The 15080-nt window shown below is 37.0% G+C and overlaps 1 protein-coding gene across 1 annotated transcript in view; it reads left to right on the top strand.

Moving 5' to 3' along the window:
* The window catches only part of LOC108978774 (DNA fragmentation factor subunit alpha-like), a 94951-nt gene that overhangs the window by 73078 nt on the left and 6793 nt on the right, over positions 1-15080 (top strand). The window contains exon 3 of the mRNA XM_018949220.1: positions 12329-12606. Coding sequence (XP_018804765.1) covers positions 12329-12606 — 278 coding nt within the window. The remainder of the gene's footprint in view (positions 1-12328; positions 12607-15080) is intronic.

Below are 15080 nucleotides of genomic sequence, written 5' to 3'. Positions count from 1 at the left end.
TGGTATGCCACCTAATCGAGGCGCTTTGGAGTTTTTGATTTTTTTAAAAATAGCCAATAATTCTTACTCTGTGTCTATAGGGGTGGCTCTGTAGTTGCGTTTTGCTTAACATAGGAAATGGGACCATGTATCGGGGATAATGCTTCGACAAAATTTTTCATAAATGATGCGTTCTTAGGTTGTTGTGACTTCTTTTGGAATTTCGGCATACATATCTTTTACTACGGATAATGGCTGTCTTCAGAAGCTCTTTTTAGCATTTAAATGTTTCTCTGCGGATTTCGTTTTCACCTCCCTGATTACGCTGTAGGCGGCGTCTAGCTAAGTGACAGAGCTTACTCAACTTGGCGATTTCTTCGTTCCACCAGTATACCGGCTTCTGAGTGTTATTATATCTCGTCCTGCGCTTAGTTGCGTCGCATGCTACAAATAGTTCCTTATAGTCTATATGAATATCTGTTTGTTGCATCTATTTTGGACAAAAGTATGCTTAATCTGTTTTTATGTAAATTTTTTGTAGCAGTCATCGTATAGCAGAAGATCTAGTTTAACTTGAACTTAATTCATTAGGTTGGGTATGTTGGCTGATCCTTTAGTATGGCGTCGGATCAGACTAAGACTTTTATGTACAGTCCTTTGTGAAGCCAAAGGAAATACTGCTTGGATATCAGCTATCGGCAAAAAGCCTTAAAGCTATAAAAAATTTGCTTATTTATATTGCCACTATTTCACCTGGATGTCTAACTGTATGCCTAAAGATATGAGAGATTTTAGCCTTGGAACAAATAGGTAGTATATATGACAGAGTTTCGTGATTGTTAGTTTGATATATTTGATAAAGTAATATAATTGAGAAAACGGTGGATTCCAATGTTTTATCGCAAATGATGGGACCGAAAATTAACTTCAAACTACTCAAAAACAAATTTCCTCTGAATATATTAGACAGAACACCAACATTACTCATAAAATTTCTCCAGTACTGGGAGTATTATTGACTTTTCGCGTAGGAGTTTATTGAGAAATTAGCCGACCTTTGCTTGATTAAAGCGCTTATTAGATCAATTTACCACACAAAATAAAAAATATTTCTTGCTATTTAAATTTTGAATCGAATTCAAACCGAGTTCAAGCTGAAATACAAATTTGTAGGTTGTTGTCCACACTGTAATTTCGGCTGATTTTAACTCAGCGGGGTGTTGTCTAGGATGTAAATTAGGCTGTGTTTAACTTAGCGGGTTGTTGTCCTGGCTGTATACTTGGTTGTGTGCTTTGATAAAGTAGCAAGCAGTTGATGAATTTGTATCATTAGAAAATATCGTAAATGACGCACATAAGTAAATCTATCAGCTGATCGTCAGTCGAGTATTTTTTTGATCGATTAGCCGACTGTGCGAAAGGCAAAAAGTAGGTTCTCAATTATATTTTTAATTTAATTTGGTTGTGTTAAAAGGCTACTACTTACTTGCTATACACGATTTGTGGTTTGTCGATAAAAGCATAGTACAATGAACTAAGGATTCATTCATTTCAGAGTTTAGTCAATTTATGCATTCTTTTCTGCGATATAAGAATACAGACTGTCTTCTTGTATAATAATGGCTTTGGTGTTTAAAAATTATTTCATATTTAGACAAAGGACCAGGAATAATACTGCATGTATAAGTTGAGTTAACTTGTTAATGCCTTTGCTTCGAATAATCTTCCGTAACTGTCCATAAGAGCAACATTTATGCAACTACCAACAAGAAAAGCTACCACATTTGTTTGATTATTATATATTTTCTTTTCTAGTTGTTGCGCTTGCTGGCTGAGTAATGCCGGTGGTGAAGAGAACATGTAGAACATGTAGAATGTGTAGAAAATGTTTTTATATATATGAAAGTATGTAGTACTAGTAAAAAGTAGTAATAAGTCTGTTGATATACAAGCTTAAATGACAAAAATTCTTTTGCTTGTATAGTTAGTAGCACAGCGGTAAATGTGGCAATGTAGCGCCCGACGGGCTTACAACGGAAAATATGTAAACTTGTAAAGATTTATAGACTCGTAAATAATTGTGATTACCGTACATATGTGCATACCACATATGGACCTTAAGAACTGTTGCCCCTGAAATTACAGTATTTGCCCCAAAAATATGTTTCAAATGTAAAAACTATTTTTAATTTAAACCGTGCCTAAATCAATTTATTTTTCACATCTATTTTATAGCGGATTTAGGATACTTTTCAATAAAATAACATTTTTTGTCTAGAAAAAAGAAATCCATGACTTTGAAAAAGCGATTTTCTTATATAAAATTTCTCGCACTACAAAAAATTTTCTAAACATTTTTTTCATAAAGCCACTCCTTTAAATCCGCAATTAAAGTTATGCAGCAAATGTAGCGCATGCATATAGTACACCATGTCGTATGAGCAACACAGAATGCACGAATAGCTTATAAGATGGCTTGGGGAAGTTAATGTATAAATTTAAGTCCGTATAACTTTTGAACGAATGTGTTTATGGAAAAAATTAATAAAATATTTTTTATAGGGCAGATAATTTTGTGTTCAAATATCGTTTCTTCAAAATTGTAGATTTATTTACTTAATACAAAATATCGAAGAAATACATGTTACATGAATTACGACTTGGCAGCATTGTTTGTGTATTATTCTTTTATAAATTGTAACAAAATTATTATAAATGAATTTGGAAATTCAATTACAAAATTGTATGTGCAACCAAAAGTTTTGAAAGGAAGTGAGTGATGAAGTAGTGTTGCTGCTAAGAGTTGTAGGGAAACACAGCATACCCACAACTGTAGAAATATATGAGTGTATGTTTGTGTACTCATATGTGTTTTATACATACGGTACCTATATTCATTTTGCAACTATGTTTGTAACAACCAAAGAGAAACGTTGGAAGCAATAAAAATCACTATAGCACATAACTGCCATATAAACTGGACATTCAAAATCAAGTTCTTCTACGAAAAACTTTTTAGTTATCAAGATATCGTTATGAAATTTGGCACATATTATTGCCTAAAGCAAGGCTAACATATCTGTAGAAATTTTTGTAATCGGACCACTACATCATATAGCTGCCATACAAACTGTATGTTAAAAATCAAGTTCTTGTGTGAAAAACTGTTTTAGTTATCGAGATATCTCCACGAAATTTCGTAAATAAAACTTTTTAGAGAAAGGCAAAAATATCTGAAAAAAATTTTCCGAAACGGGCCACTACATCATATAGCTGCCATACAAACATACATCGATCAAAATCAAGTTCTTGTATGAAAAACTTTTTGAGTTATGGAGATATCTTCACGAAATTTTGTGAATATTATTTTCTATAGAAAGGCAAACACATTTGAAGAAATTTTCCACATCCAATTACTATATCATATAGCTGCCATATAAATTAGACTATCAAAATTAAGTTCTTGTATGAAAAACTTTTTTAGTTTCCGAGATATCTTTACGAAGTTTGGCATATATTATTGCCAAAGACTAGGCTAAAATATTTAAAAAAATTTTCGAAATCAGAGCACTATATCATATAGCTACCATACAAACTGGACTATCAAAATTAAGTTTGAGTATGAAAAACATTTTTAGTTATCGAGATATCCCTACAAAATTTTGCAAGTATCAAATTCCAGAAAAAGACTAAAGCATCTGCAAAAATTGTCCAGATCGGTTCACTATATCATATAGCTGCCATACAAACTGGACTATCAAAATTAAGTTTGAGTATGAAAAACATTTTTAGTTATCGAGGTATCCCTACGAAATTTTGCAAATATCATATTCCAGAAAAAGACTAAAGTATCTGAAAAAATTCTCCAGATCGGTTCACTATATCATATAGCTGCCATGCAAACTAAACAATAAAAACCACGAAAAAGATCTTTTTATACCTTTTTTTTTCTTAAAAAAGGGGCTGCTGTGTAGGGTATTTTAACTTCGGTGCTTCAGTTTTTTCCTATTTATTCTTCTGTTTTCTGTTTGCACAAACACCTTCTGTGTATGCGCATACAATTTTGTAACTCTTACGACATTTTATTTAGCTGCCACATGTGTGGCACAGTGGCACACAGCATATTTAGCGACTGTAAAATGCTTCAAGTAAGAAATCACCCTCAAGCTGCTGTTTGTAAGAGTTTATGTGTGTGATTTTTTGTTGCTGCCAACTAAAAGTGTTTAACCTGTTTGTTTGCGCAATAAACTTTGTAATAAAAGTGACAAGCCTGTAAACATATAGACAGTACATATTTCATTCAGGTTTCTTACAGCTCTCTGTTGCAATTGATGTCCGTTTGTGCATTTGTAGTTGTGGGGAAAATATACTTCTATATATATGTATATATTGTCTGTGTATGTGTGTCTGTAGCATAAATATATTATATGTTTTTAGTACCGCAAGACATTGCCATCCGTTTCCTGCATCTTCATCTTAATGTGCTCACCACTCTTTGTCGGTTTTAATTTCCTGACTGTCAGCCAAGGCTACACCGATATGCATATACATCGAGCTCGTAATGTAGATATAGCTTTGTACATACATACATATTTTAAATACACATTTCCTTTGTAGGAAAACATTGCCAAACCGCCGGCATTTCCACGCACAGTTCACCTTTGAGCTACGGTTTGCTTTTTATGTTTATTTCAATTATTTCATATATTCCTCATTTTTTTATTCTTGCTTATTTTTCGAGAAATTATTTGCATGTTGAAAGCATGTTTTTATTGTAGTTGGGGTTGCAATTTTTGTCATATTTTTTGTGACAATCGAGGTTTATGCATAGAGTAAAGCGCAGCTTTTTCTTTGCTTTAACTTGACCTTAGCGGAGAGCAACGCACATTCCAGTGCTTCAGTGCTTTCGAACGAAATATTTTTCGAGCATTACGAATATTTTGGGCTCAATACCATACATGTTACAGAGTTGTATTCAAATGTTCGATAGAATATAGTGCGCTAAATATATCCATGTATTTTCTCCTCTATTGTGCCATTTTTGCAACACTGAGACTGAACTAACTCGGTTATCTTACCATTGGTGAACCAGAAGACATTGACAAGGCACATTATCGATCTATAAGGGTCTTATGAACCAATATTTACGAGTTTTAGAAACCTCAACGGATCGGCTTTCGAAGTTGGTCAAGTGAGATCCCTCTTAGGATCGACCTTTCACCCTAACCTAACCTTACCTACTCCATAAACGGTTCTGGTTGACAGCTAGACTCTTATGAGTTCAAACAGAATGTGTTTTCATAGTCAATCTGAGACCTTAAGCCCTGCCGAATACCATTGATATAAATAAAAGAGAATAATTTCAAGAGAGTTCCTTTCCAGTATAAGACTTTCAATAAATCGTAGATCTATTTTGTTCAATCCAGCTGTTATTCAAAACTTTCAAGTTTCTGTTTGTAAGCCCTGTTCTCCTTTAGGATGAGCGAAAACACATGCTCGGATTAGCCTTAGTCCTTTCTTACTAGATATTGCTTGTTATTTGCATAAAAAAAAAATAAAGTTCGGCAATAAAAAGTACCAAACGGAATTAAATAAAATGTAGAATACCCTAGCCCATCCACCATCTCAAAACACCAAGTGTTAGTATGGGACAGATGATCATTTTGGGTGGATTCATTGGCTCTTCTGAAGGAATTTCAGATTCGTAAGTTTTTGGAAGCATAGACTTCAGTGTGTTCTCTTCAGCTTAGTTTTTTTTTTTTTTGATTTAGGATACCTCCGGAATATTTGATAAAATTCGGAAAAACAATAGTTCGTGGCATTATCCTCCAAATAAATATCATTAAAGCACTAGAAGTTGGGCATTGTCATCCATCCACAATAATAGCTTTGAGCTCGGTGTAGCTTGGAACCCACCTCTAACTGTGTTGATATCATCATCCACGTATTTTATTGTTACCTTTCTGGAGACCTATTGTCGGTTGGCTGAATTATTCTAATATTTTTATCGCGAAATTCTCACTTACTGTATATCTTTAGTTATACAGCAGCACATTTGGTATTATGACTTAAGTTAGATTTCTTTCCACATTCTTCCTCAACTACTTTTTAAGTAGTCGTGAAGTATTTTTTGACATTTCTTTTTTCGTTTTCCTTTCAATTCGTTGTTGGTTGTCTACTTCATCGTATTTAATACGTTGCTGTTGAGTTGTAAGTGCCAAGTGACTTTCTGCAGTTCAGTTTGTTGTCGGCAATTCTTTCGTCAAGAGCGTAGCGGCATCACTATGTACTCACCAAATACCTAAAGAGCTCAGCTACATACTTAGACCAAAATATTTTCGTTTCGGGCAAATGGCATTTAAACGTTTTAGCTGATTCTGCCAGAAGTTTTTGTGCTGCTCTTGTCGAAATTCTCTTTGCGCGTCTAAATTTTAGTGTTCTTATGAACAGTTATGCCAGTTCTTATTTATTTCAAATGCATCACTCACTTTTCTCTCTTGCGTTAGTAGCTACTTTTTGGCCGAAGTTTTCGTATGTTGTGCTGTTTAGGTAATATTTAGCAACAGCTTCTCAACTCGGAAGCGTTCTCTAACGGGATCTCTTTTCTTCTAGGTATTCTTAAGTATTTTCTGCAACAGTTTGCTTTTTCTAACACGATTCGAGAAATTTTGTCTAAGGTTTTCTTGTTTTTAATTTTCTTTCTTTTATTTCGGCTCCTCTCCTCTTTCAAGAATTTAAAAGCTATGCTTCAGTTGTTCAAAGAGCGACCCTAGTCGCTATCTGTGGCGCACTAAGGACAACCCCAACAATGGCACTCAATGCCAGCCTACATGCTGCAACAGTAGACTTAGCTGGTAGTTGCTTGGCGGGGAAGGCTCCTATTATGGAAGCTGGGTATATGAGGTGCTACACTGAAATTCTCCGTTCCTTCGATTGCATTTATTTCAATTAAGATCATTGGATCGCAGAACATGCTCCTGGCGGTCCCTTATTAACTCACATACTTCCGAAGCATTCGTGGACAGAGTGAAGCCGTTGGAGAAAGGGGGCAATGAGCTTTTTCACCTACGACGGCTCTCAATCAACTCTAGTTTCAGACTATCAGACTGCTGTATCGTGGAAGTGGCTGACAACAAAGAATAAGTAGTTCAACTACTCCGCAGTGCAGCACTTTCAGAGAGTTATGCATTCAGTCCGACTGCCAGCTGGCTTTGACCTCGCTGACTGTGCGCTTAAAACTAATCGAGCAGTAAATGTCCTCATTAGCGTTAGTCTCAAGCTTCTTCCATATCGAATGTGTATCGTGTTGAACTGCAAAGTCGAGCTTACTAACAAAGGCATACTTTCCTCAATTTCCTACGAGCGAGTCGGTTTTCTGATGTCTTCTTGCGTTCTGGCGTTAGACCTTTTGAACTCAAGTGCTCACTTGGTCAAAAACCAGAACTTGTGCGACTACAATTTCTTTCTGGCACGGATTGAACGGTAAAAGGTAGGTCTAAACCGGTGCCCCTTACAAAGTAAATATCACCGCAATTACGTGTTCTGACTTGACACTGTCCAAAAAGCTCACAGGAAGTGCAGATAAATATTACGTCGAACGCTCTTTGGTGGATGGAGAAAGGCGAGCTGGCGTCATTCTGTCACTTCCTCCTTTAACGTCCGGCTTTTGTTAGACAATGATTGAAATATCTCGGTAGACTAGCTCAGGTGGAGGACCTAACAAAGTGGCTGGGATTTATATTAAAAACTTTAATAGATTTGTTTTGAGCTCGATCTATGAATATCTGGTAATACCCTTTTAGTAGTTTATGGGTAACACAATGTACGAATATCTGTCCAACTAGGCTTCACCGATTTCGGATCTACCTTGCGATCTAGTATAACCTAACCTGGAGAGAAAAAGTCGTGTGTAAAATTTCAGATTGATATCTCAAAATTTGATTTTCTACGCTTAGTGGACTAAGCTCATCATGCTGAACAGCGAGCAACAAAAAAGTGACCAAAAACCTTCACATCTTTAAAGCAAAGTGATCTTCAGCAGCCACGAGAGCATTGGGCAATACCATAAAAGCACTAATAGACTGCGTTTCGGAATAATTATTTCGTTCATAGCAACTCAGACTGACATATGGAAGGACTTGGCGCATTTTGCGATGAGATCTTACATTGAAAGCGTACAAAATACAAGAACTGATGCCGCTCCACATTCCCAAGCTCTATGGGCTCTTGAAAAGCTTCAAGAAGATCCGATGTTTAGCGCCAAATTTTGTTCAGCCGTCATCAGCGCATTTCTGGCTCAATGGTTGTGTAAACAAGCAAAATTGCCGCATTCGGGACGAAGAGTAAACTGAAGAGATTCAAGAGCTGACATCTCATCCAGGTAAAACAACGGTTTGGTGTGTTTTGTGGGCCGGTGGGATCTTCGATCCATATTTCTTCAAAAATTATAACATTGAGAACGAAACCATCAATGGCGAACGTTATCGCGCCATTACAAACGACTATTTGATGCCTGAAATTGAAGTTCGTGATGTCGGCGATATTTGGTTTCAACGCCACTTCCCACATATCGCATCAAACAGGGGATTTATTGAGAGAACACTACAGTGAGCAGATAATTTCACGTTTTTTACCGGTCAATTGGCAATCAAAATCGCGTGATATCACACGGTTAGACTGCTTACTGTAGGGATATGTAAAGATTGAAGTCTGTGTGACCAATTCTGCTTCGTAATTTAGTAATTTAAAAAGTTATTCGCAAACTGTTTTTAATGTCTTAAGCTTCATTTCTCTTTCAAAGCGAAACATTTTCTGTGCAACTTCACAGTTTCCCGCTACTTTGTAAACGAAAATAAGCAAATAACAAGTGAAAATAAGTTGCAAAACTTTGGTTAATAAAAAATTAATAAGCCAAAAGCAGCAAGCGTACATATATTATTTCGCTTGAAGTTATGCGCATTTGTAGATTTACGTCTTGCGAACTTTCGTGTAATTAAAAGCGGGCTGAGTTGGTAGAAAGAAATGAATTGCGAAGTAAAGAGGAAAAGCAAGCGCACGTTGCCCAAAACCAGACAAAAGAAGTGAAATTTCCCATAGTAATTAAAATATTTTCAACGCGTGCCTTTAACTTGCCTGCTTTGTGACGCTGCTTCGTGCATTATTTTTTTGCGCGATTTTTGCCGAAAGATTAATACTCAATGCGAGTGCCGGCGCTGCTACTCAGTATCAAAAGCCACTTAAGGCGCGCACAAGTGGACAAAAAGGATTTAATAAAGACGACATATCCCCCCTTACAAAAATATATAAATGCACGACTATCTTACTGACATCAACCTAGATATATACGGATCACACTGCAGGAACTTGAATGCGTCTATCAGCTTACTCGCGCGTCTTAAGTGTGCTAATTTTCCTTGACAATGCCGAGAGTTGAACTGCACTTGCCCGCCGTTGGTGTTAAACATTTCTCGCCCATTTTCCTCGCTTTGTTGCATTTTTTCGTCTTCTGCTGTTTCTCTGTTCGCTGGTTAACGCTTGGTTAGTCTTTTAATTCATTTAGTAAAATGAGTTAAGCATAAATAATTTCCATTGGATCAAGTCTTTGTTCGCCCGAAAACAAAAAAATACAAAAAAGAAACGGTAAAGTGAAAGAGACAGCATGACGCACAAGTACCGTTACATAATTTTACATAAGCTTTGGTTCATTAACGTTAGAATTCAAAGTGTGGGTGCTGAGACAAAAGCGCTTTTGAAAATAATTAAATAATAATGCGAAAATTTGGAAATTTAATATTCTAACTGTAAAAGTAAATGATGTTGCTTTCATGGTTAATGGAAAATTCCTAGATACCGTTTACGAGCTAACAAAAGAGTATCTCAATGTAGTAGCTAGTTGGGTGGAAAGCAGCGGTCTAGCTGTCAATCCAAATGCAATTTAATTGGTTTTATTTACCAGGAGGTATTAAATACGACTGTGTGAGCTGACATTGGGTCATAACAATTGCGCAGTTAGTTCTGTTTTCTCCATGTTGGACAAAGAAGATAATCAAATTGGTCTGATAGTGGATGAGAGCAGGGTGAAATATCTTCTGTCATCAAAAAACAGTCGTCGCAGTCATAACTTCAAAGTCGTAGATAATTTTGTCTCTCTTGAGATCAGCATTAACACCAACAACAACGTCAGTCACGAAATCCAACTTAGAATAACTCTTGCCAACAGGTGCTACTTCGGACTGAGTGGGCTTCTCGAATGCCTCGAAGAACAAAGACCAAATTCTACAAGTTACTCATCAGCCCTGTCCTGCTAATGGTGCCGAGGCATTGACGATGACAATATCTGATGAGTCGGCGTTTCGAGTTTTCGAGATAAGAGTTCTGTGAAAGATTTATGGTTCTTTGCGTTATGGCAACGGCGAAAAGTGCAGTTCAAAATATAAAATCTCGGCTGTACCCCATCCGCTCATTGACGGGCTCTCGGCACTTGGAGTTGGAGTGGAAGTTTTTTGTCGGGTTATCTCAATCAACCCTTGTTGCAGACTGCCAGATCACTAACTTACAAGCCCTGATCGCTATTAAGGTAACAGCAGATGTGCTTCAACTTGTCAAAGTTGCAGGGAAAAAGTTGATGTGCAAGCATGTAGACACTTTCTCCTTTATTATCTAGCTTTCGTCGGACTAAGATTGTAGCATTTTGGTTGCCAAATTTTCTATAAGCTAGGTGGAGTAGATATTAACCAGTTCAAAAAAGTTATGGCTAGCTATAGGCGCTTTGGTCTGTTTGAACCGTATTTAGGAGCTCTGAGCATCAGAACGGACAAGCGTCTCTAGCAGTACAGAGATTATTCGTGATCTGATAAATATTAGCCTTTTTATCTAACCAAACCTAACCTACATCAAAACTGATAGTGGCCTGTCATTTAGAAAACGAAATGTCAAGCCTTCACTTCCCTCCTTTCATTCATGAGGTCAAGAGCTCATATAATTATGCTCATTTGCAACGAATAGTAGTTCTAGTACTAGTTAGTTCCATAATTCCTAACAATTCTTCTAACTTCTTCTTCTAAAAATAATGCTGTAGTGCAATACGGTCTATTTCAATATGAGTCAATTCCGACAGAGAGCAAAGCGGTCATTACAGAGCTCTCCAATACTTCAATATGTTAAAAGCCTGATGAACTTGCACAGTAGTAGAGACTATATAACAGTATGTTAAGCTAACAAAGAAGGACTCTGCAAATAATCAGGATCTTTAGAAGTCTAACTTTTTATGATGATTGGTTGGTGGTGGATTACTGCATAATTAGTCAAAGAGCATCACAAAAAGAGTGGAAAGATCCAAACTGGTTATAATCTTAACAGCTAGTAAATGAAATGTTCCCTGTAATAGATAGTCAATGCTCTAAGAAAACACTATGTACTAGGTTTGCCTTTTGGGATGAACTTGTAAGTATGAAAGGAATGTCGAAGGAAGTGTTTTTTATATTGGGTCATTGTAACTAGAGCCTTTTTCTTAGGGGAATATTATTTTTGTATTCATATTATTTTTAAACCGTTTTGTTCTATAACTTGGTGCCAGGTCCGGAATTTAAAGTGAATGCATAAGCACCTCCTTATCAATCCCATGGTGTTCCTGGCGAGTTAGTCTTGATATGTGGCCTGGTATTCTTCTGATGAAACAGAATGTATCTGCTATTGGCCAAAGTAAGTGGAAGGTTTGTTTGTTTGTTTTTAAAAGTAGATGGCAAAGGCACTCAAAAAGTGAGTATATTTGGAGTTTTTAACCGTACTTAGCAAAAATCGTGTTAAATTTAAAGGTTCTAAGAAGACTAGAAGCCATGCATGAAATTGAACATTACAAATCTGACCTTTATTAGTAAAATCATGAAGTCTTTTACCTAAACTCTGGCGTATCTCTGCGATTCAAGGCCATCTCGCTCTCCCTTACAGCAATTATTGTTTTTTGTATTGTTCCCGAACTGTGTGTGTTGCACTCATTTCATAATTCAAACTTCAAAGGCTCATAAATTTTAATGGTGACAAACTATGACATATTTACAAAACGAACGAACGAACGTGGAACAGAGAGAGAGAGAGAAGAGTTGACATTGACTCGCTCTTTTGGATTGTTGCGTGCTGGCGAAGGAAAAAATCAAAACAACATTATAAATGTAAAAATAAAAGAGCTTCCAAAAAAGGAGATTCTGCGAAATAAGTTTTTTTTTTATTAAGAGAACATGTTACTAGCAAAAATTCTTTCTTCTTTTTTTAAATTTATTACTCTTAAAGAAAAATCGTTTGAAATGCTTATAACTAATAACATAACACTTCTTTTTTCTTTTTCTCTTTTCAGCCCACTAACTATGTCACCATCACCAGTCATCATCGCGGCAGCAATAGCGGCATTATTGGTGGTGGTCTTGGTGTCGGCAGCGAGCAGCTTGGTGACACCACCGATGCTGTGGCCGAGACGGCGCGTATCAAACAATTGGTCGGCCAATTGCAAAATAATCTGTGCAATGTGTCGGTGTTGAGCGATCCGGATTTGGATTCGTTGTCGAACATGGATCCCAATTCGTTGGTGGACATAACGGGCAAGGATTTTATGGAGCAGTTGAAGGATTCAGGCAGGTTAGGGGGAGAGGCCCAGATGTGGTGGTTATCCCCCCCACAATCTTTGTCTCGATGTGCTTTTCTTTCATTTATTTCTAATCATTATTCCTAAATACGAGGGTAGTTTGATATGGCTGTGTATCACGTTTCAAGCAAAGTAGCCAAAAACAGTCCATATTCAATAATATGTAGATTGTTTTTTGATGCTTGCGTTAAAATAAAACGAATATTGCCTTCAAACACCGCAAGATGATATTTTCGGTATGCGAAAAGTCATAAAGGTATCAAACTATCCTCGTATTCGCCATTACTTCTAAGCATATTTATTCTCCATACAAACATATTTATTCATGCCTACAATATCTATCATACAAAACATATATTTTTTGAGACAAACTTTTGCCTTCCGTAATGTAATATTTCCTGCCAGAATTTTAGAAAGAGTCTTCAAAAGAGATTTCTTGTGAGTACCAGTTAGTATATTCTTGTTAATCGAAGATGCTGTTACTCTTATTCTCCGAAATACTAACTGAAAAAGAAATTAAACTATGAAGTAAGAACCTACATTGTCCAATTCTTCCTTTATTAGGGTCACATATACGTGTTAGTATTAGCTAGAGTTTAACCTAGTTTAAACAGAAAATTAGTGTGGATTTAGTTCACTTCGAACTGTTGGCAAAAATACTGTTTTAGGATCGGTAGGCAATTAAGAAGCAGATTCTTTTCTTGAAGAAAGAAAATAAGCTCAAATAGCCTCTTATTATTCCCGTCCTAATGCACGGCCCAGAAGCATGGACTATGACTAATCGGGATAGTACTTGGATCTATCGAGAGAACTATTCTTGATGAAGATTGAAGATTTTTGAATCCGCTCGCGTGAGCGATGAACATCCAGAAGATGGAGCCACGAACTGGATGAGGCCTTCGATGACATGTATATAGAGAATTCGTGAGCCTTGGGTGCCGTTTGCGTGAATGACAAATACCGAAGTGAATGGAACCATGAACTGCATGACCCCTGCGGCAACGTGAATACAAAAAAATAATATAGTGCATAAAAATATAAGGAATGCGTGGTTAGGCTATATAGTACACATGGAAGGCGATGATCCAGTGAAGCGCTCAAGACAACGGAAGCAAAGGCGCTCAAACATTCGAAGGAAAGACCAACTGCATTAGGATGTACAACTGGCGGGACCACACGAAGAATTGAGGCACTTCGCGATATTTTGTGTTGTCGGCCAAGACTGATCCACGGTTGTAATGCCAAAGAAGAAGGAGAAGGTCACGATTTTTACTCAAACTTATTAGCTGAGTTTACAAGAGCGCCTATCCTTCTTCCTTGTCGCTGTTTGGCTCAAATTATAGATTCCAAGTGTAGCTTGGTCGTTTTCCAACTGATCTTTCCAACAGAGTCTTCCTCTTCCTCTGCCTACCCCAGCGGGTACTGCGTCGAATACTACCAGAGCTGTAGCGTTTTCTTCCATACGGGCGACATGATGACGTTGTCATCACTTCGAAATTATGACTGTCAACAGTGACGTAGGAGCCAAGTCATGATTCGATGACTGTTTGTTTAATGACAGAAGATATTTCGTTTTGCCTTTGTTCATCCCAGATCCATTTGCTTCACTTCTTTGTCCAACCTGGAGAAAATAGAACTAACGGCGCTGTTGTTACGGCCAATCGATGTCAGCGTCGTACGCCAGCAGTTCTACACTCTTTTAGAAGATTGTACCTTCTCTATGCAGTTGTGCAGCCCGAAATATTTTCTCCAGGAGCAGATTGAAGAAGTCGCACAGTAGAAAGTCGTCTTGTCTGAAACCTCATTTGATATCGAAGGGTCGGAGCGGTCTTTCCCAATCCTGACGGAACTTTTGGAATGCCAAATTCAGACCTAGCGGCATAAAGGCAGCTCCTTTTCGTAAGTTAAAAAACAGCTTTAGCTGTGTGTTGGTCATCTTTTCACGGGTCTTTGCCAAGATTAGGCGCATGGTGAAAATATGGTCAGTTCTTGATTTTCCCATCCTAAAACCACACTGATAAGGTCTAATCAATTTATTGGCGATGGCGGTTATCCCGCGGTAGTTGCCAGAGTTTGTCGGGTCTCCCTTTTTGTGGATTAGGCAGCATATACTTGAATTTTAATCATCGGACATCTTCGTAGTCACACATTTCGGTCTCTTTCTAGTTTTGTCTGCAAGTGCGTCTCTATTCCCTGTTGTCGGTAGTACTTGCAAAAAAAAAAAAATAAAAATCTTTAATTAGTTAAAAGGAGAATTCGGTGGAGATTTGTTAATAACTTCATGAATATTTTTTACAACAAAGTGCAATTTCAATAAAAAAGTGTACAGAAAGAATGCGAAATTCACAAAAGCCATAAATTAGTATTAAAATTTTTTTCGCTACCCTTTTGGCATCAAAGCAAGCTGCCATTAGCAATCCGTTTTTGGTGCGAAGCAAAATAATTTATCAATCTTTTGACAAATGTG

Source organism: Bactrocera latifrons, unplaced genomic scaffold (genome assembly GCF_001853355.1).
Source record: "Bactrocera latifrons isolate USDA-ARS-PBARC rearing strain unplaced genomic scaffold, ASM185335v1 scaffold_127, whole genome shotgun sequence".
NCBI classification, from domain to species: domain Eukaryota; kingdom Metazoa; phylum Arthropoda; class Insecta; order Diptera; family Tephritidae; genus Bactrocera; species Bactrocera latifrons.
The sequence above is the reverse complement of the archived record's forward strand: the minus strand, read 5'-3'. Positions and strand labels throughout refer to the sequence as shown.